Source organism: Staurois parvus, unplaced genomic scaffold, assembly GCF_062004578.1.
Source record: "Staurois parvus isolate SC_StPar_1 unplaced genomic scaffold, SC_StPar_1.0 ptg000486l, whole genome shotgun sequence".
NCBI lineage: Eukaryota > Metazoa > Chordata > Amphibia > Anura > Ranidae > Staurois > Staurois parvus.
In genome coordinates this window covers 1,282,887-1,304,221 of record NW_028318282.1, presented here as the reverse complement: position 1 = coordinate 1,304,221, position 21,335 = coordinate 1,282,887, and the positions used below count along the sequence as shown (strand labels likewise).

Genomic DNA, 21,335 nt, shown 5'->3' with positions numbered 1-21,335 from the left:
ATGGGAAGGACTTCTTTTTGTCCATTGTCCTATCCAAAATAGAGTCTATATCTGGGCCAAACAGAAGATCTCCAGTAAAAGGAATTCCGCAAAGTCTACTCTTTGACGCCGCACCCCCCAACCAAGTTTTTAAACACAGTGCTCTTCTGGCTGAGTTTGAGTTACATAGGGCTGCTGACCTTGCCAACATTCTAATGGACTTGGCTGAAGCATCTGCTATATATGCAACCGCTGATGTTAGAGTAGAGCAATTATGCAAGATCTCCAGCTTTGATGAATCCGCCACGATATGTGCCTTCAGCTAATTTAAACCAGTATTCTAAATTTCTTGCTACACAAGTAGCGGTCATGGCTGGCTTAATATTACCCATGATTGACTGACAGGATCATTTGAGCAATAGATCCATCTTTTTATCCATGGGATCTTTCCAAAAATATCCATGTCCTCAAAGGCTAGGTCAGTGGATCTAGATATCTGAGAAAAGGCTGTATCTAGCTTAGGAACATTATTCCATACTCAAAACTTCTTATGGGGTTTTTTTTGGGGGAAAAAAAGGCTCTCTAGATCCAGCCATTCTTTTTTTATAGCCTCAGAAATCACAGAATACTACGCCAAAGTACGCCCCGTAGATTCACTAAGGCCCATGTACATACGGTCATGCAGCATTAATCAATGTAGCATAAATAGCTTTCCGTAATCCATCCATTTCATCTAGGGACAACTATCACCCCCTTCATCCTCATCAGAATGAGTGGGGGAATGCCCCTCTTGGATAGCAGTATCACCCGCTTCTCCTTCTACCAAAGAGCAGCAATAAAGGCTTTTCGCAGAGGCTTTTTCCAATTATCCCCCAGTTTTGTTTTGCATGATGGGCAATTCTTCTTCTTTGACGGTCAGAGCTCTTAGCCAGTATGGATATAAACATACCAAAAAAAAACCTCACTAATGAGTCAAGAAATTCTCAACCGCTCAACCTACGTGCAGTCACCGCTTACCTGGGCCTTGCTGGTGCCTGTCCCTGTCCCCACTGCTGTTGAACCTGTGTCCTCCATTACGAGCATGCAGCAAACAAATCCACGTGGCTATTACTTGCTTGTCCCAGACTGGAACTGGAAAAAAGGCACCAGTCCTTCCTCCTCCCAGAAAAGATGCCGTGTGCCTAACCCGGTAGCCCTGACCCTTCCGGAAACCTAACTTCCGGACGCTGAAGACACGATCTGGCCACCAAAAAGATGGCGGCGGCTTTCTATCGGTGCAGCCACCGCCTAGGAGCAGGGCTTCCAAGGTCAGTACAGACTCTCCCCGAGTACAGGAGGGGGAGAAGAGCCCATCCACTGCCTAACCTCACGTATAGACCTAGGAAGCCTGGGAATCTCTAAAAGAAACAAAGGTTAGTGGAACATCAACCAACTCTCTTAGAACAAACCCCAAAGATTCTGGCTCCAGGCCTTCCCACCAGGCCGGAGGAAACACAAAAACTAATAAGTGGTGGGGAAAAGCCCCCCTTTAAAAGATTGGTGGAAGAGGTGTTTCCTGTTTGGTAGGAGGAACCACAATCTCTCAGGTACTGTCCTGAAAGACGTTCTGGGAAATAAAAGGAGCTGTACGTTAAATTTTCAGCTGAATAGCATCTGCATCCAATCAGACTCAGTCAGTCTTCAGGTATTCTAACAGCTGCCTGCACTGGCTATCAAAATACAATAACTGTATAGGGAGATTCTACGCACTGTATCCTGTGGATGGAGGAATCTGAAATCCGAAGAAAAAAAGAAAAATCTAGACCGTTTATGACCAACTTAAGTCCCCATGTTATGGAGATGAGGTCAGTCGAAGGAATTTAGTAATATAGCAAAAGAAAACTAAACAGAACTGATACCATTCAGTCCAACAAAGTGCTGTGTGTTGTCAGGCCCCAACAAGAAATTAGGATGAGTGCAGTTCCGGCACATCAACAGGTATTTTTTGCTTCGTGCAAAGTCTTTCAGGGGACTAAATATAGGGAAATGTACAATTATTTCAGAGTCGTACTGCCTGTGTTTTTTTTTTTTTAAATTTGCCTTGAAATATACTTTAGAAGTTTATCACTGTCTTTATGGGAATTGCTTTTTTTTTTTTAATCTATGGACAGCATACATGGGGGTTTTTGACCTACTGCATTGTTGAGATCCTGAGTGCCTGTGTAATTTACATTTCGGAGCAGTGGTTTTCTTTTGAAAATAATGGTAACTGTTATAGGTGCATTGACGAGACCTGCCATAATATAATACGTACAAATAATTAAATATAAGCAAAATGCAAGAGTACAGTAGCTGTTGCCATTTTAAATGCTAGCACAGGAGAAAGGATAAGAGCATTTACAGTATACTGCAGTTCATAAATTACATGATGGTTCTTGTAATGTACAGTACAATTGTATATTCCACATACGCACTACAGTGATGAACGCTTAGGGATCTATGTATTAAAAAAAAATATTGATTTACCTAATATATTTGATTTCCCGTGATCTATACTTTACGCAGGGAATATACAGTACCACATTATGGTCACTAGATGGAGCTGATGCTCATAGGAAATCAATTTATTAAGTACATTCCAGTCTACACTTATCGACTGCTTGCAACATCCATGCAACAACTTTTTTTGTACCTCTCAATCTTAGATCGTATAGTATGTCAAGCAGCCACATACTGCAGCACTTAATTACAGCCAGATCTCCAGTACACTTTGCCAGCAGAGAAGGAGAAGGTGCAGATAGCAGATCCTCACCTTTTTCAACATATTTGGGTAGTTTAAATATAATGGTAAAAGTGTGTATATATCTATTTGCATAAAAAAAAAACCTGGAAAAAATATGTAAAACAAGAACTCCCTCTACTCATACTGATAAGACAGCTTACCTTGCAATGGAACTACACAGGTCTGGCTTGATTGTCTGGAAACTAGCATGCAAACACATGATTTGAGGAATGGCTGCGTCCATCAAAGGCATTTGCTTTATGACGGATTTCCATTTACATATGCATGTGGGGGGGACCGACACATCTGCTTGCATTTGTACATGAGCACAGGGGGACAGAGACACTTTATTTATATGGTCTCTATTTTTTTTTTTCTTTTTTGATCAGCTTTAGTAAATTATTATCAAAGGATAAAAAACATTTCTTGTGATAGCTGGGGCAGAGACAGGTCCTCTTTACTGAGAGATCTGGAGTCTATCAGACCTCAGGTCTCTCCTCCGGCCTCAAAGCACCTGATCAAACCGAGATCGGTTTGATCAGATGCTTTCACAAGCTGGTAATGACATGTAAACAACAAACTGAAACTGGAAGTGGCTGTGTTGTTTTCCCCCTAATACAGTGGATATAAATAGTCTACACACCCCTGAAACGTTAGGTTTCTGTGATGTAAAAAATTAGATAAATAATTTCAGAACTTTTTCCACCTTTAATGTGACCTATAAACTGTACAAACTAAAATAATATGGTTGCATAAGTGTGCACACCCTTAAACTAATACTTTGTTGAAACACCTTTTGATTTTATTCCAGCACTCTTTTTGGGTATGAGTCTATCAACATGGCACATCCTGACTTGGCAATATTTGCCCACTCTTCCTTGCAAAAACACTCCAATTCTGTCAGATTGCGAGGGCATCTTCTTGCACAGCCCTCTTCAGATCACCCCACAGATTTTTGGTCAGATTCAGGTCTGGGCTCTGGCTGGGCCATTCCAAAACTTGAATCTTCTGGTGAAGCCATTCCTGTTGATTTGGATGTATGCTTTGGGTCATTGTCATGCTGAAAGATAAAGTTCCTCTTTATGTTAAGCTTTCTAGCAGAAGCCTGAAGGTTTTGTGCCAATATTGACTGGTATTTGGAACTGTTCATAATTCCGTCTACCTTGACTAAAGCCCCAGTTCCAGCAGAAGAACAACAGCTCAAAAGCATGATGCTGCCACCACCATGCTTCACTGTGGGTATGGTGTTACTTTGGTGATGTGCAGTGTTATTTTCCTGCCAAACACATCTTTTGAAATTATGGCAAAAAAGTTCAACCTTGGTTTCATCAGACCAGAACACATTTTCCCACATGCTTTTGGGAGACCTCAGGTGTGTTTTTGCAAAATGTAGCCGGGCTTGGATGTTTTTCTTCATAAGTAAAAGGCTTATGTTGTGCCACTCTACCTCATAGCCCAGACGTATGAAGAATACGGGAGATTGTTGTCACACGTACCACACAGCCAGTATTTGGCCAGATATTCCTGCAGCTCCTTTAATGTTGCTGTAGGCCTCTTGGCAGCCTCCCAGACCAGTTTTCTTCTCGTCTTTTCATCAATTTTGGAGGACGTCCAGTTCTTGGTAATGTCAATGTTGTGCCATATTTTCTCCATTTGATGATGACTGTCTTCACTGTGTTCCATGGTATACCTAATGCCTTGGAAATTCTTACCCTTCTCCTGACACTTTTTAACAATGAGATCCCTCTGATGCTTTGAAAGCTCTCTACGGACCATGGCTTTTGCTGTAGGATGCGACTAAAAAAATGTCAGGAGAGACCTACTAGAACAGCTGAACTTTATTTGGGGTTAATCAGAGGCACTTTAAATGATGGAAGGTGTGTAGTGACTCCTATTTAACATGATTTTGAATGCGATTGCTTACTTCTGAACACAGCTACATCCCCAGTTAGAGGGTGTGCACACTTATGCAACCATATTATTTTATTTTTTTATGTTTACTCCCCCCCCCAAAAAAAAAAAAAGATTTCAGTTTGTCTTTCAATTGAGTTGTACAGTTTATAGGTTACATTAAAGGCGAAAACAATTCTGAAATGATTTACCTTTGTCAGTCTCATTTTTTTACATCACAGAAACCTGATATTTTAACAGGGGTGTGTAGACTTTTTATATCCATTGTAAGTGATTATTGCTAGTAAGACACGGACAGTATGAACTTGGACAGCCAAAGATACATCCACACTTGCCTACCTGAATCACCACTTTGAGAGACGTTAACACCATCAGGTGTATCTGCAATCTGATCATTCTGCAAGAAGCAAATTAAACTTTCAAAATTTTAGTATAAAATTACACAACAGCATATCAGCTTTGATTTCATATCTTTCTTGCTTGATCGGACCGAGCTACTCAGGTCTACAGAATCGTCTAAGAACTGAAAAATATATATTTTGGGAATATAGAATCTTGAGCTTGTGATCCTGAAACTAAAACCTTTTATCCTGACTGAAGATCTTTGGCTTTATTTTTATATAGCACAAGGAAGGGTTAAGCCTTTTTGTTTTGGTTTTTATTACCATGTCTCCACTGGGAAGATAGTGTTCAAGGTACTGTCATCTTGGTCAATCTAGACAAGGGCAGCAACTCCGAAATGTGTTGTCAACAGTGTCTTTATTGGGAAAATAGTGCTCTAGGTTTGTCCCGCACAGAAACCTTCACTTTGGTGTTTGTGTGTGCCCAGCCAGTGGTTGGCACCACCATAGACGTCAAAGTAGAAAAAGGCCAGCACTCCAAAATGTGTGGTCAAGCTCTTTTATTCCATCAAAAAATGAGAAACAGATGTGACATTTGGAGGACCTCTTACTCAAGGCTTTCTCTCATAACTAGAGAAAGAGGTCTTGTATGCACTCAAAACATCATGCCAGTTTCTTCTGTTTGTTGGAAAGAGTTTGATTACACAGTTAGATTTTGATTTTGGAGTACTGGCCCTTTTCTACAGTGATGTCCGTTCGGAAGACTTTCCTTAAGATAACATACAGAATTACCATGAGAACTACCAAATTCTGAGATCCTTCAAGCCAATAGTGAGCAGTCAGGATAAAGGTTTTATTTTAGCTTTATATAGTACAGGAAAGGACAAGTCTATAGTTTTTTTCTTAAGGTGTCTATTTTGGGAAGATAGTGTTTTAGGTCTGTCCGACACAGAAACCTTCACCTTGTTACTTGTGGGTGCCTGGCCAGTGGTAACACCATCATAGACATCCCAGTAGAAAAAGGACAGCAATTCAAAATTTGTGTCCTCGAAACGTCAGACTGGTTTCTCACTTTTTGATGGGATAAAAGAGCTTGACCATCTTTCCCAAGGCTTTCTCTTATATTTAAGAAGCATTTCTACTTTCTAATGTTTCTCAAAAAAATAACTGATTTTGGTATGAAATGAATTCACTGAACGAAAATCATATTGAATGAGCAAATGCAATGTTGAAGTACTTTCAAACGTCATTTGTCAAGTCTCTGCTGGCATTATTGAAAGTACTGACATGATCTTTCATATGAATAGATGTTTGAAAATCTTTGGCCGGTCATTCATGGATTGAAATTCGGCCGCTTAGGCAGGGACTGGACGAATTTCGATCCATGCACTTTTATTACCCAGTCCTCCACTCCTGCAGGTTCCCTCCAGGTTGTGAGACCAGTCTCTTCTCCTCTAAGCCCTGGCAGTTTCCTATCCTCCTGATGTCCTGAAGTCTATATCCCTACATTGGACATGAGGATTCTGAGGAACAGTCCACTGCTGGAATGTAGGGGTGCTCCAGCTTCTGTGGGAGTGGAGGACCAGGTAAGTAAAAAATCTTTTCCTGCCCCCTAGACATATTATCCCTGGAGTTGGGCTTTATTTTGCCATAAAACCTTATAGTAACCAGCATATTATCAGCCCCAGAATACCTGAGAGGAAGAAGAAAAGTCTCGGAGTTTAATCAAAACATCCAAAACAGCATCTTTGATTTCCCCTTCATATGTTTTCTCCATCTTCTCCAGCAGCTCCATACATTCTGCAAGAGACACATAGAGGCAATCAGTTTTTGTAGGTTTCATTCAGCACAGTGACAAAATGGTTACTACTGCCACCTGGCAGTACTAGGTTCGTTGGTTAGAATCCCAACTATGGCAGCTCCAGCCTGGAGTTTGCATGTTCTCGCTGTGCTTGCGTAGGTTTCCTTTGGGTACTCCGGTTTCCTCCCACACTCCAAAGACATGCTGGTAGGGTAATTGGATCCTGTCTCAATTGGCCCTAATGTGTATGTATGAATGTAAGTTAGGGACCTTAAATTGTACGCCCCTTGAGGGTTAGGGACTGATGTGAATGTACAATATACAGTTGCAAGAAAAAGTATGTGAACCCCTTTGGATTACGTGGAGTTTTGCATGAATTGGGCATAAAATGTGCTCTGAATGTCATCTAAGTCACAACAATAGAAGAACACAGTCTGCTGAACATAATACTACACAAACATTAGATGTTGCCATGGTTTAATTGCACATAACATGTAAACATTCACAGTGCAGGGAGGAAAAAGTATGTGAACCTTTGGACTTAATAACTGGTTGACCCTCCTTCGGCAGCAATAACCTCAACCAAACGTTTCCTGTAGTTGCAGATCAGACCTGCACAACGATCTGGAGTAATTTTGGACCACTCCTCTTCACAAAACTGTTTCAGTGTAGCAATATTCTTGGGATGTTTGGTGTGAATCGCTCTCTTTAGGTCATGCCACAGCATTTCAATCGGGTTGAGGTCAGGACTCTGACTGGGCCACTCCAGAAGGCGTATTCTGTGCTGTTGCAGCCATTGTTTTGTTGAATTACTTGTATGCTTTGGGTCATTGTCCTGTTGCATCACCCATCCTCTGCAGAGCTTCAGTTGGCGGACAGATGGTCGTACGTTTTCCTGCAAAATGTCTTGATAAACTCTGGAATTCATTTTCCCATCAATGACAACAATCCATCCAGGCCCTGAGGCAGCAAAGCAGCCCCAAACCACGATGCTCCCTCCGCCATGTTTTACAGTGGGGATGAGGTTTTGATGTTGGTGTGCTGTGCCTTTTTTTCTCCACACATAGTGTTGTGTGTTCTTCCCAAACAACTCAATCTTGGTTTCATCTGTCCACAGTATATTTTGCCAATAGTGCTGTGAAACATCCAGGTGCTCTTTTGCAAACTTCAAACGTGCTGCAATATTCTTTTTGGACAGCAATGGCTTCCTCCGTGGTGTCCTCCCATGTACTCCATTCTTGTTTAATGTTTTCCTTGTAGATGTGTCAACAAAAATGTTAGCATGTGCCAGAGATTTCTGTAGGTCTTTAGCTGACACTCTGGGATTCTTCTTTACCTCATGCAGCATTCTGCGCTGTGCTCTTGCAGTCATTTTTACAGGACGACCATGCCTAGGGAGAGTAGCAACAGTGCTAAACTTTCTCCATTTGTAGACAGTCTGTCTTACCATGGACACATGAACATCAAGGCTTTTGGAGATACTTTTGTAACCCTTTCCAGCTTCATGCAAGTCAACAATTCTTGATTGTAGGTCTTCTGAGAGCTCTTTTCTGTGAGGCATGGTTCACATCAGACAGTGCTTCTTGAAACCAGTAAACCCAAAACAGGTGTGTGTTTTTAAGGGCAGGACAGCTGTCAGCAACACATCCAATATCATCACACTGATTGGAGTCAAGGTTGGCTCACTCCTGGCTCCAATTAGCTCTGGGAGAAGTCATTAAGCTAGGGCTTCACATACTTTTTCCTCCCTGCACTGTGAATGTTTACATGTTATGTGCAATTAAACCATGGCAACATCTAATGTTTGTGTAGTATTATGTTCAGCAGACTGTGTTCTTCTATTGTTGTGACTTAGATGACATTCAGAGCACATTTTATGCCCAATTCATGCTAAACCCCATGTAATCCCAAGGGGTTCACATACTTTTTCTTGCAACTGTATATGTAAAGTGCTGCGTAAATTGACAGCGCTATATAAGTACCTGAAATAAATAAAATAAATAATAATGTAGAGCCAAAAATTTTAAGTGGAATAGTGATGGATTTAAACCCCTGTTAGTGTCCCATTGGGGAGATTTCATTTCAGTTCATTCCCTCGACATGCAACAAGAGATGGAAAAACATCTACAAAGTAATGGGAACTCCCTTCTTAGGGCTTGCTCACTTGTGCAGCTATTATTGCTGCCCCTCTGAAAAGTGATCTGCTTTTTCACCACCCGTTTTAACACTCAAAATGCCAATTCACAGTGCCAAAACATTGCATGCGGTTGTAAGACAGTGAGGTGTGTCCCTATTCATTAAATGGGTCACGTTAGACAGGAGTACCGCCTGCAATTGCAACATGCTGTTTCATTTTTGGTTTGGGCGTGATGCTTTGATACGGCCTGTGTACAGCCCGAAGTGGCTGTATTTCTGTGTATAGGTGGGTAGTGGGTGGTTGGAGGGAAGTAAAATAGTGGTACAACCACCTGTTCTTACTGCCCTCTGGTTGCCTGTGTGATGAGCCCTTAAAGTGGAGCCCTAGTCAAAGTTTAAAAAAAAAAAAATAAAATCCTGCGGTGTGTCTTCGGTTTCACTGGCTGTCCCTTCTCCCTGGCACCGGCATCTTAAGTGTGGACACCCGGCTGTGACAGCTTGTGCCCACTGTGAATGCGCCTTGTGAATGGTCACGTTGTCTTCTGAAACACATGACAGGTCCCAGAAGACAATGGGGGGGGGGATTTGGGTGGCATACAACTTCCACTTTCCGATCACCCAGGCGATTGCAACGGAGGTGGGTATGGCTACCTGTCAAAATCAGGTACAGGCTCCCACACCCTGATCCCCAAAGGTACCCAACCCTAATGGGGAGTGGGGGACGAGGCCTTAAAGCAGAACTTCCCCTTTTGGGTGGAGCTCCACTTTAAGCTGACCATACATGGTTCATTTATTTTTTCCATTCAACAGATTTTCTCATCCACACCTTCGAAGTGGATGGAGGAATCCTGCCCGCAGCGTTATTGTTTTCTGACCGCGGCAATTGGGGAATCAAGCGATTTTCTTTCCTTCCACTTCTTTCAATCAGACGAGGACGTGTATGCATTCAGGAAATACAAGGCTTCCTGTGATTGGCTGAACAGCACTCAGCCCCACTCGATTTTGTTCCAGGAGCAGGATGGAACATCTCCATCCTACTGCCGGAATACAGCACTGTATACTGTATGTAGCGGATGCTATATACAGTTTATACATATAGAGAGCACATCTGTTAGTAAAGTAAATAGTTCATTTGGTCCATCATGTCTAAGGAAACTATTTTAACAATTGGAGTAAAGTACATGTACTGCATATCAGATAGACATGCTCTTAGATTGTAAGCTCCAAGGAGCAGGATCAGGAAAAAAGAGGCGGTGCCCTCTAAGTGCAGTATAAAAGCTTTTTAATGGATAAAAGGTATAGTAATACAGGCCACTCACAAAGCATTAGTAGGTTTGCACTTGTAAAATAAGAAGGGAGAATGTCACCGGCACACCGAGGATCACCAATATGGGTCCAAAAGTTTTAATGAACGATCACATAGTTACAGCAAGGCAACGTTTCGGAGTCTTGCAGGACCCCTTCATCAGGCATGTGCGAGACTCCGAAACGTTGCTTTGCTGTAACTATGTGACAGTTCATTAAAACTTTTGGACCCATATTGGTGATCCTCGATGTGATGGTGACATTCTCCCTTGCTGTTTCTGTTCGGTTCCAAGCGACGGTCGCTGCTGCACCCACTTATACACACACACTGCCATTTGTAACGCAGGAACGTGTGCGTTTGGATTGTACACTTGTAAAATAAGAAGAATCCGCTGTTGTGAAGCCTCTAGATGGAAAGGGATCACCGGTGTCTTGTGGTAGTGCAGATGGCCTCCAGCACGTCCTCCTAGTTTTGGGATTCCCTCAGCCGAGACATCATTCCAGGTCATGTGATGGTGGGGGTTGGCGTTGTGCTCCCTCATCGGGCCTGTATTACCATACCTTTTATCCATTACAAAGCGGTTATACTGTACTTAGAGGGCGCCGACTCTTTCTTCCTGATCTTCCACAGGGCCTCTTTAGCTTGTTTTTGGCCTGCTGCCTCCACCCCATGGTGCATCAGAATGTCCTATAGGACTCTCTCTAAGGACATTTTATTTGTATATTTATTAAGGTATACTGTTTATGATTTACTTTCCCTAATTCCATCACCATTAATTTATATGTTTATACATACACCTGATAATTCTACTCCGTCTCGAAATGCGCCAAATATCCAACTTGCCTTCCAAGGAGCAGGGCCCTCCTAACCCTCTTGTACTGAACTGTATTGTCTCCCATTATATTGTAAAGCGCTCAGCAAACTATTGGCGCTATATAAATCTTGTATAATAATAATAATAATGTACAGCACTAAGCAAAAAGAAAGCACATTCTTTGTGAATGCCAAGCTCAGTCAGCAGGATGCAGCGACCACACCAATGGAAGGGCTGCACAACCTTTATACAGAGCTCCGCTCTGTTCCACAGAACTTTCCAAGAAAAGCTGCATGACAAGTAAAGCTAGATATTGCAACAGAAGACACGGTCTGAATTGTTTAGGTGAATTACAGTACTGCTGAATATTTTAGATTTTTTGCTTTAGTCATTTTCACAGGGTGTGTCTAGCCCATGTGCATCCAATCCCGGAGTTTTAGGGAGCCTGGTGGCACAGCATCCGGCTTCACTGCCTATCAGGGCTGGCTCACACCAGGAATTGCACAGGAACACACTCTGCCTTCCTCTGCAATTCACATACAGTTCTATGCGGTGCGACTTCAGCTGATTCATTCCGAAATCGCACCGCACCAAAAGTAGTGCATGCACTACTTTTACAAACTTAGTGCAACAGCATCGCAAAGTCCTATTGTACTATGCGATCCAATGAGGGGAACACCCGCTGCAGATTTAATACGGTGCGGGAAACGAGCACGAACATAGGTTTCCTGCAAAGCATTCTGGTGTGAACTGGCCCTCAAAGTCTATGACAGCCCCTGAGAATTCTCAAGCTGTGGACCACGACGAGGGGGTCTTGGTTAGAATGAATAGGATGGACACTTGAACACTGTTAGGGTATGGGCGTGGGGTTTGAGAGATGGTATTTAGGGGACAGGAAGAAATTGAAGGAAGAAGAGAGAACACGCTGTGCCTTTCTCTGAAATTCACATACAGTCCTGTGTAGTGCAATTTCAGGCCATTCATTTTGAAATCCCATCGCTCCGCACCAAAAGTAGTGATGCACTACTTTTGCAAACTTCGTGCAACAGCATTGCATGATACTATGTGATCCAGAGCGAGGAACACCCGCTGCACTGCATTTTAATACAGCGCGGGAAACACGCACGAACATAGGTTTCCTACACCGCATTCTGGTGTGAACTGGCCTTCAAAGTCCATGACAGTCCCTGAGAATTCTCTAGCTGTGGACCACGACGAGGGGGACCTTGGCTCTACATTATTATTTATTTCCAGGTACTTATACAACTCCATAAATTTACACAGCGCTTTACATATATTATTCACATCAGTCCCTAAGCCTCAAGGGGCATACAGTCTAAGGTCCCTAACACACATTGATACATACACATACTAGGGACAATTTACACAGGATCCAATTAACCTACCAGCACGTCTTTGGAGTGTGGGAGGAAACCAGAGTACCTGGAGGAAACCCATGCAGGCACAGGGAGAATATCTAAACTCCAGGCCGGTGGTGCCGTGGCTGGGATTCGAACCAACAACCCGTGTACTGTCAAGCGGGAGTGCTAACCATTTAGCCACTGTGCTGCCCGAATGAATGAATAGGATGGACACTTGGACGATGGACACTTGGACACTGTTAGGGGAAGGGGCATGGGGTTTGAGAAAGGGTATTTAGGGGACAGGAAGAAATTGAAGAAGGAAGAGAGAAGAAAGAATAAACAAAAAAGGGAGTGGTGGTAGAGGTTTTGGGGGTGGGGTGTGGGGCTCAGCACGCCAGGGTTCCCAAGATTGGACCAAGTTCAATATTCACCCTGTGGTGTAAATTGGCGTTCATAGGATTCAGCATCAAGCAACCGTCACAAAGATGGTGACATGATGTTCATGTATTTAGTATTCGATTTGCACTGAGACCATCAGGCCCAGGTCTTAGTATATTCCTTTGGCCTCTCTTGGGCTGATTGGATAAGTTTCAGCTACTCTGTCCAATCTCATCTCTCTCAGTGAAAGTCTTTGTGGTGTTCTCCAATTTGCAGAGAATTTGCATTCTGGCTGCATTAACAATATGCATGGCCAAGGTTTCAGGTAGTGTTTCCAAAGTAGGGATGTATTCAGTGCAGAATGTATTGGGAAGGAGAAAGAGAAAAGTATAAGTAGTTACTAGAAGGGAAAGGATCATTTAATTTCAGTGCAGGTAATTTTCAAGACCACAATTCAATATATTGCTCCAGGTTTCATAATCAAAGCCACCTTTTCTGGACTCAATTCATTTTAGGGGTCACAAAATGGGTAGCATGCAAAGAAATAACTTGAGATTTCTACCTGCAAAGCAAAGCCGTTTACTGGGTTCACCATCCCAACATTGCGTCATCATCTCTATAGCTTCAGGAACCATCTTCTTAGTCTTCCACTTGTCCACAAGTTTCATGTCAGGTCGGATACCATGTGGTACACGATAAAAAATGATGTCTCTATTTATGCCTGGAAATATAAAAAACTATCGATTATATTAAGATGGAAAAAATAGATGTTCAGGAAATCTTGAAGTGCAGAGAAGGTTGGAACATACCATAATATGGTTCCTGGCCTGACAATATCGTCCATATTAAAATGGCAAAGCTGAAAGCAAAGGTAAAGAAGTAAGAAGTTTACATTTTGTTAACATATCTGGGGCTATATACTGTATGACACCTCTTTACTCCATGTTAAAAAGGCTAAGTTCACCTTTGGGAAAAAATAATAAATGCACATGTTTTTGCAAGAAAAAAAAATATGCATTTATTATTTTTTGCACAGGAGCCTGTAGAGCATTGCACCCGCAATCCATGAACATGTCCTTCATGTCCGCAAACACTTAGTTTAGGCGGACCTTCTCCTAAACTAAGTGTCATATTGCCCTCCCTCTTTCACAACTGCATGCAAGTGTAAAGTCATCAGAAGAATTGTATGTGTCTAAAAGAGAGTACTTTAAGTGTACATTTTACACTGGATCTTCTGTTAGCTCTGCCAGCAAGAACCTCCATTCTGTGCAGAAAATACGTATAGGCCCAATGTGAATGAGCCCTTATAGATACTTATATATAGAAGCATATCGGCTTGGATGTCACTCCACTCCCTCAAACTCAACCTTTCCAAAACTGAGCTCCTAGTATTCCCCCCTGCCCGCGCCACCTCCACAGACTTTACCATAAATATCGATAACACCATCCTCAGTCCATCCCCTCACGCCAGGGTACTAGGTGTAATTCCAGCCCCAGATCCAATCACTGACAAAATCATGTAGACTTCACCTCCGCAACATCTCCAAGATACGACCATTCCTAACCACAGAAACCACTAAGCAACTTATCCACTCCCTTGTTATATCTCACCTTGACTATTGTAACTCCCTCCTCATTGGCCTACCTCATCGCAGGCTATCCCCCCTCCAGTCTATCATGAATGCTGCTGCCAGACTCATCCACCTCACTATCTGTTCTGTTTCTGCCACCCCTCTCTGCCAATCCCTCCACTGTCTCCCAGTTGCCCAACAGATAAAATTCAAAACTCTGACAATGACATATAAAGCCATCCACAACACTGACCCAAATTACATAACCGATCTTATCTCTAAATATCACCCACACCGTACACTCCGCTCCTCGCAAGATCTCCTACTCTTTAGCTCCCTTATCTCCTCCTCCCATTCTCATCTCCAAGACTTCTCCAGGGCGTCACCCATCCTCTGGAACTCTCTACCCCAATCTATCAGACTATTACCTACTCTACTTACCTTTAGGCATTCACTGAAAACCTATCTCTTCAGGGAAGCCTATCCCGCCCTCTGCTAATAATGGGATCCTCTACTCTTCCAACAACTCCATCCCCCACAGTTATTACCTATTGTACCTTTCACCCCTCCCTCCTAGATTTTAGGAGAAGGAGCAGGGCCCTCAAATCCCTCTTGTATTGAACTGTATTGTTACTGTATTGTCTCCCACTACAATGTAAAGCGCTGAGCAAACCGTTGGCTCTATATAAATCCTGTATTATATTAATAATAATAATAATAGAAGCACAACATGATCCTATGATTTAGTACCTGTATACATCAAACTCTTTAGTTGGCTTATATTCATGGTATGTAAAGGACTCTGGAGGCATGTAAGAAATTGTCCCAGCTGTACGCGTCGAAACTGACGTTTCATTTCTGGCAAGACCAAAATCCGTTAGCTAAAATGAAAAGGGAATTATGTTTTAGAAAGTTTTAGTTATGACCTTAGAATGCACAAGAAGTAGAAACTTTCCACAATTAATTATTTGGTCCTAACAAGATCCAAGCCTACAGAAAGATTTTCTGAAAATACTTATAGCGCACTCATTCGGCAGTTTACCAACCTGAATAGTGTGACTGTACCCCAACAAGGATTAAGCAGAGAAGAGTCCAGAGAAGAAAGCATAGAAGACTTGAGGTCAATCCAAGGATTAAACTACCCAGTCAGATGAGCTGCCAAGAAGTCAAACACAAACAGAGTAAAGCCAAAAGTTAGTGTTGGGGTACCCAACGGTTAGTTGTTAACATAGGAACAAGGCCTGGGGGGGAGAAGGCTGTAGCTGAAGCTTAGGTCAGGGCAGACAGAGTTTGAACAGCATAAAAAGCTCAACAAGCAATTTAGTAGATGTGAATTTAAGAGCTTAACTACATTGTTACAAGGCGTACACATTTAAAGATGGCCTAAAACAGCCATTCTCAACCACGGTTCCTCCAGAAATTGTTGGGGTTCCTTGAGTGGTGTATGGATAGTTCTGGGGTCAAAGCCACTTGGCCGAGCCAGCTACAGTACACCAATTACCTTTTTGGCTGCCTGTAAGTGTGGCATTCTGGCCACCACTGTACAAGATACCGCAGTGCCGCGGAACCCAGGTTGGCCTGGGACAGCTACCCTTCCCACCCCTATGCTTCTCACATCAGGACCGAAGTGTGGACAGAAGCAGGCTGCCTCTCTCCCGGAGCACATCACAAGTTCGTGGGTAATCCAGTGCTAAATCATTTGTGGACAACCTGATTCTGGGTCAGGGTTTTGTAAAGCCACAAGAGGGAGAAGGGAAGCACGAAGCAGAGGAATGTGCCTTTGGGAAGCGGCAGGGAAAAGGGGAGGATTGGAAGGCTTGAGCTGGGCCAAGCACTTGGACACACATGCGGCTTTCTGTCCACTGCCCACCTATTTAAACGGTGTTTTTCCCACTCACCCCCAATTAATTGGTTTTAGTAGGGGTTCCATGAGACCTAAAAATGATTTCAAGGGTTCCTGTAAAAAAAAAAAAAAAGATGAAAGAAGGTTGATCAGGAAACCTTATTTCTCAAATTGCGAGAGATAAACCATAAGAAAGATATAGCAATATCACATCAAGTATAATCCAGTATAATTAGAAGCAGGAAGATGGCGCATACCCAGCAAAATCTATGAACTCTATGAAGCTAGAAGAGCAGCGTGCACACTCACATGCAAAGGGCATCCTGAATTGTAAGACAAAATGTACATTTCCTTCCGAACTTGCTTTTGTAACTTTAAAGCTGAACTCCAGCAATGATCTTTATTGTATACTCGCACTGGTCCTGCTTGGCACAATGTCATAACTGGTGGGCCAATGGAGAAGCTGACAATCGCTATAGTAGTCAGTGTTACTACAATGATAGCCTCAATCTTCTGGGTTCTACATTTGAGTGGCTTCCCTTCTGCACACTGATAGCAGAAGGTGGCTCATTTGGCACAGATGCTATTCATAGAATGCCTTGTATTTCTTTCAATGAATACAAGGCATTCTGTGATAGGACAAGATGGAGAGGAGGGGCGGTGACATCAAGATCTTCCCCTTGTCCAATCAGAGAACGCTTTATATTCAATGAAGGAAACACAAGGCGTTCTATGAAAAGTGGTAGTCACCAGCAAGCAACCTCTGGTGGCCAGTGTGCAAAGGGGGACTTGCAAAGACCCCCCAGCAAGAAATGGAAAATCACAGCAATCACCATATTAACGCCGACTGCTACAGAGATTTTCAGCTTGACCAGGAGTCTCTAATTTTTTTTTCTAAACATAGGGTCAGTTTACTGTCCTTCAGACTTTACGGGGGCCAGACTGTGGCCAGGGAGAGTAGAAAATGCCCCAGCGTTAGGGGGAATAGATTATGTCTCAGGCTTGGTGGTCAATGAGAATTTAGAATGGACATAACGCCTTTGCCTAGTAAGAGGAATAATGCCCAATCACTGGTATTAGTGAAAGGAATAGTGCCCCACCATTGGTGTCATTGGGAGGAATAGTGCCCCATTGTTGCAGTCAATGGAAGTAATAGTGCCCCATTGTTGGTGTCAGTGGGAGGAATAGTGCCCCATTATTACTGTCAGTGGAAGGAATAGTACCCCATTGTTGCTGTCAATGGGAGTAATAATGCCCCATCACTGGTGTCAGTGGCAGAAATAGTGCCCCATTGTTGGTGTCAGTGGGAGGAATAGTGCCCCTTCGTTGGTGTCAATTGGAGTAACAGTCCCCCATCATTGGTGTCAGTGGGAAGAATAGTGCCTAATTGTTTATAACAGTGAGAGGTATAGTGCCCCATTGTTGGTGTCAGTGGAAGGAATAGTGCCCCATCAATGGTGTCAGTGAGAGGATTGGTGCCCTGCTGCTTGGGTCAGTGGAAGGATTGGTGCCTCATCAGTGAAGTCAGTGAAAGAAATAGTGCCTCATATCAGAAAAAAGAGGGCCCCCAAAGCTGGATAAAGGCAACCAAAGGGCTACATTCGGCCACTGGCTGCAGTTTGGAGATCACGGAGCTAGACCAATGCAAGCATGCAATACAAATCATTCCAGGAATGCAATTGTAAACTGTGCTAGTGAATGTTTATTAGACCTCCAAATTTTCAACTTTAAAAAAAGGTAAATTATTACTATGTGTCATGTTTCACATGACTGTCGCATGCCTTTAAGTGTTCTCTGTAATTTGTCTCTGCTCCTCCCTTTCCTTTGGTTTAGTTAATGCTGTATAGATAGCCCACACCTTTCTCAGTAATGCATTTCGGCAAGCCTCATCTCTCGTGAAGCAGAGTACAATATGATCTTTTGACCTATCAGATGTTCATTGTTGTAAGATTCTCTCAGTTTATGGAAAAAACTCTACAAGATGTCTTCTGTATTGAGTCACTGACTGTGGTATCCAACTGAGATTGGAGTTATTACCATCTCATCACAACTGTAATTTACAGAGATCACACTTTCAATGTTTAGACTGGAGAGACAGAACACTATGGAAAGCTGAAGCATAATCAGTGGGCAGAGAAGATGAGGAGGTAGAAGAAGACACAAATCCATTTGCTAAGCAAAATGAACACCAGGCTGACCACCGGACGGGGGATCAAACCATGCATGGGAGAGCAATCACCAGACAGATGAAAGGACAGTTCCTTTAATACGCAAACATACATGCGTGTAATGTAATGTGTTAAGAGGCAACATTATGTGGATGACCCAGCAGGGAAAATTACAATCAGGCTTCAAATGGTGGCTCCACATAGAGGCACCATGTTATTCAAACAATCATTGCCTAAAGCAGAAATCCACACTCATAATAATGAAAAAAAAAATGTTCTTGACCTTAGAGCCAAAGTACAAAGAAAGCTGTCAGTTCCCCATTACATAACTATCACCTTACCTTAAGACTACATTTGCACGGGTGATTAGCACCAATGTGAATGACAGCAGCAAGAATCTGCTGATTTCTGCAGCTGTTTGTCCCTACTATGAGTGGCTAGTTGTGGCCACCAAGCCCCGTCCACTTCAATGACAGGCTGGCGGCAGCTGCAGCTATCCATGGCTATCCACATAGCCAGCAATTACCTGAGGTGATTGCAACTGATGCACTTTGTGGGGCAGGCAGCCATGGATAGCTGTGGCTGCTGCTGACCTGCCATTAAAGTGGACATGGCTCAATGGCCCCAGCTACCCATTCACAGTTGGCAGCAAACAGCAGAGTCATCCCGCTGTCATTCGCACTGGTGTTTGTAGAAGAGAACCTGCAGTTTTTTCCATGACAGCCTCCACTTTCTTTTGAAAAATGTCCAGGTACAAATTCACCATCAGGCTTTTTTTTTTTTTTTAAGTGGTGTTCCTGTTCATAGGGCCAGTTACCGCTGTGCTCTCTCCATAAAACGGAGCAATGGGTTGAGAGATCTCCCCTCTGTAATCCTTTCAGCGTTGAACTGACATCTACACATCTACACTGCTATAGCATCAAGACAGTGAAACTCCTGGGATATTTATCTGGTCAGTTAAGTAGCAGAGGGGGTTGTTACGTTTCAGCTGCTTTGGTGTTAATGAAATTAACAACAGGTGCACTAGATGGGCAACAATGAGACAACCCCCAAAACAAGAATGGTTTTACAGGTGGAGGCCACTGACATTTTTTTTCCCTACTCATCTTTTATGACTGTTTTTTTCTCTAGTTTTGCATTTGGCTAGGGTCCGTGTCACTACTGGTAGAATGAGGAGATACCTGGACCCTACAGAGGTTGCCCAGGCAGTCCAACTCCTCCAGGATGGCACATCAATACATGCCATTGCCAGAAGGTTTGCTGTGTCTCCCAGCACAGTCTCAAGAGCATGGAGGAGATTCCAGGGGACAGGCAGTTACTCTAGGAGAGCTGGACAGGGCTGTAGAAGGTCCTCAACCCATCAGCAGGACCTTTATCTGCTCCTTTGTGCAAGGAGGAACGGGATGAGCACTGCCAGAGGCCTACAAAATGACCTCCAGCAGACCAATGGTGTGAATGTCTCTGAACAAACAATCAGAAACAGTCTTCATGAGGGTGGGCTGAGGGCCCAACGTCCTCTAGTGGACCCTGTGCTCACAGCCCGGCACCGTAGAGCTTGATTGGCATTTGCCATTGCAAACCAGAATTGGTAGGTCCACCACTGGCGCCCTGTGCTTTTCACAGATGAGAGCAGGTTCACCCTCAGTACATGTGACAGACGTAAAAGGGTCTGGAGAAGCCGTAGAGAAAGTTATGCTGCCTGTAACATCGATCATCTTGACCGTTTTGGTGGTGGGTCAGTGATGGTCTAGGGAGGAATATCCATGGAGGGACGCACAGACCTCTACAGGCTAGACAATGGCACCCTGAATGCCATTAGGTATCGAGATGAAATCCTTGAACCCAGACCCTGGGTTCCTCCTGGTGCACAACAATGCCCGGCCTCATGTGGTGAGAGTATGCAGGCAGTTCCTTGAGGATGAAGGAATGGATACCATTGAATGGCCCCCACGCTCGCCTGACCTAAATCCAATAGAACACCTCCGAAGCTGCCAGGTTGCACCTCAGACTGTCCAGGAGCTCAGTGATTCCTTGGTCCAGATCTGGGTGGAAATACCCCAGGACACCATCCGTCGTCTCATTAGGAGCATGCCCCGACATTGTCAGGCATGCATACAAGCACGTGGGGGCCATACAAACTACTGAGTACCATTTTGAGTTGCTGCAATGAAATTTCAGAAAAATGGACTATCCTGCTGCATCATTTCTTCACTTTAATTTCCGGGGTGTCTTTAAATTCAGTCCTCTGTAGGTCGATAATTTTCATTTCCATCAAACGATGGGGCATCCTTACGTTCCTAACACATTACCAGTCCATCAGTACAGATATCAAGCAGGAGATTTCTCCCCATTGAGATCTGATGTGTTTTCAAAGTGTTTGTTTCATTTTTTTGAGCAGTGTATGTCAGGGAACGGATACACCACAGTAAATCACAATTTGGCATCTGCACTAATCACAGTCATAATTCTTAGGCACTGATGAAGGGGAAGTTTGTCTGGCCCCCAAAACATGTTGGCGTTTTTTCTGCTATGAATGGCTTTTACCCCATTACAAACTTTGGACTGTTAGATATTTGGCACTCTGATTGCACTGCAGTACAATGGCTAAGGCCTGATTTACACCTATGTGTTTTTCAGTGCATTTCAGTTTTGCATAAACACACAACAGTCCATTCAACATGGTTTCTTATGGGTCATGTTCACATCTGTGCGTTTTCCCACCAGTGAGTTTTTTGGAAAGGGCCATGCACTTTTTTTTCCCGCAGCAGGTTGCATTTTTGGACTTAAAGTGTTACTAAACCCATACCAGTAAAATTGACCCATATATGCATTAGTGTGCTTGTGGAACCTAAGGGGTTAATCCTCCACACTGTGTAAAAAGGCTGTTTAATCCTGTCTTCTCTGATCCTCCCCTTCTTCCACAATCCCTAATCCATCTGCTGTTAGCAGAGAGCTCTAAGAG

At 43.3% G+C, this 21,335-nt stretch overlaps 1 protein-coding gene across 1 annotated transcript in view; it reads right to left on the bottom strand.

Annotated features, from left to right (window-relative positions):
* The window catches only part of LOC149452253 (ankyrin repeat and protein kinase domain-containing protein 1-like), a 45,491-nt gene that overhangs the window by 11,292 nt on the left and 12,864 nt on the right, over nucleotides 1-21,335 (bottom strand). Inside the window, exons 3-7 of the mRNA XM_089689573.1 lie at nucleotides 15,113-15,243; nucleotides 13,601-13,650; nucleotides 13,354-13,512; nucleotides 6,686-6,792; nucleotides 4,991-5,048 (exon numbers count right to left, since the gene is read on the bottom strand). Coding sequence (XP_089545699.1) covers nucleotides 4,991-5,048; nucleotides 6,686-6,792; nucleotides 13,354-13,512; nucleotides 13,601-13,650; nucleotides 15,113-15,243 — 505 coding nt within the window. The remainder of the gene's footprint in view (nucleotides 1-4,990; nucleotides 5,049-6,685; nucleotides 6,793-13,353; nucleotides 13,513-13,600; nucleotides 13,651-15,112; nucleotides 15,244-21,335) is intronic.